Source organism: Calidris pugnax, unplaced genomic scaffold (genome assembly GCF_001431845.1).
Source record: "Calidris pugnax isolate Ruff unplaced genomic scaffold, ASM143184v1 scaffold9, whole genome shotgun sequence".
Lineage (NCBI taxonomy): Eukaryota > Metazoa > Chordata > Aves > Charadriiformes > Scolopacidae > Calidris > Calidris pugnax.
In genome coordinates, this window is record NW_015090778.1 from 1796755 (window position 1) to 1797100 (window position 346).

General features: G+C 72.8%; 1 protein-coding gene across 1 annotated transcript in view; it reads left to right on the forward strand.

Annotated features, from left to right (window-relative positions):
- The first annotated feature begins 157 nt into the window (after positions 1–157).
- Positions 158–346, forward strand: part of AFMID (arylformamidase) — a 4250-nt gene continuing 4061 nt past the window's right edge. The window contains exon 1 of the mRNA XM_014949831.1: positions 158–243. Within this exon, the coding sequence (XP_014805317.1) occupies positions 158–243 (86 nt within the window). The remainder of the gene's footprint in view (positions 244–346) is intronic.

Below are 346 nucleotides of genomic sequence, written 5' to 3' on the forward strand. Positions count from 1 at the left end.
GCACCAGCACAGCTCGGCGGGGCCACCGTGCAGGCAACCCCCGGTACCGGCCCGGTCACCCCCGGAGCTGGTGCGACCCCCACCCCTTCAGTCGTCCCCCCGCACACCCCTCCTGAGGGGCTCCCTCCCCCCGCCCCGGGACAGGCCCATCCCCACTATGTCTCTGGGAATCAGACAACTCACTCCAGCCGTCCTACCGGACGGCGCTCCCCCCGGTACCGGCTCAGTCCCGCATCCCATTCGGTACCAGCCCGGTTCGGTGCGGCCTCATCCCCCCCGTGTCCCTCCCTGGCGCTGGTCCGGTGCGGCCTCATCCCCCCCGTGTCACTCCCTGGTGCCGGTCCGG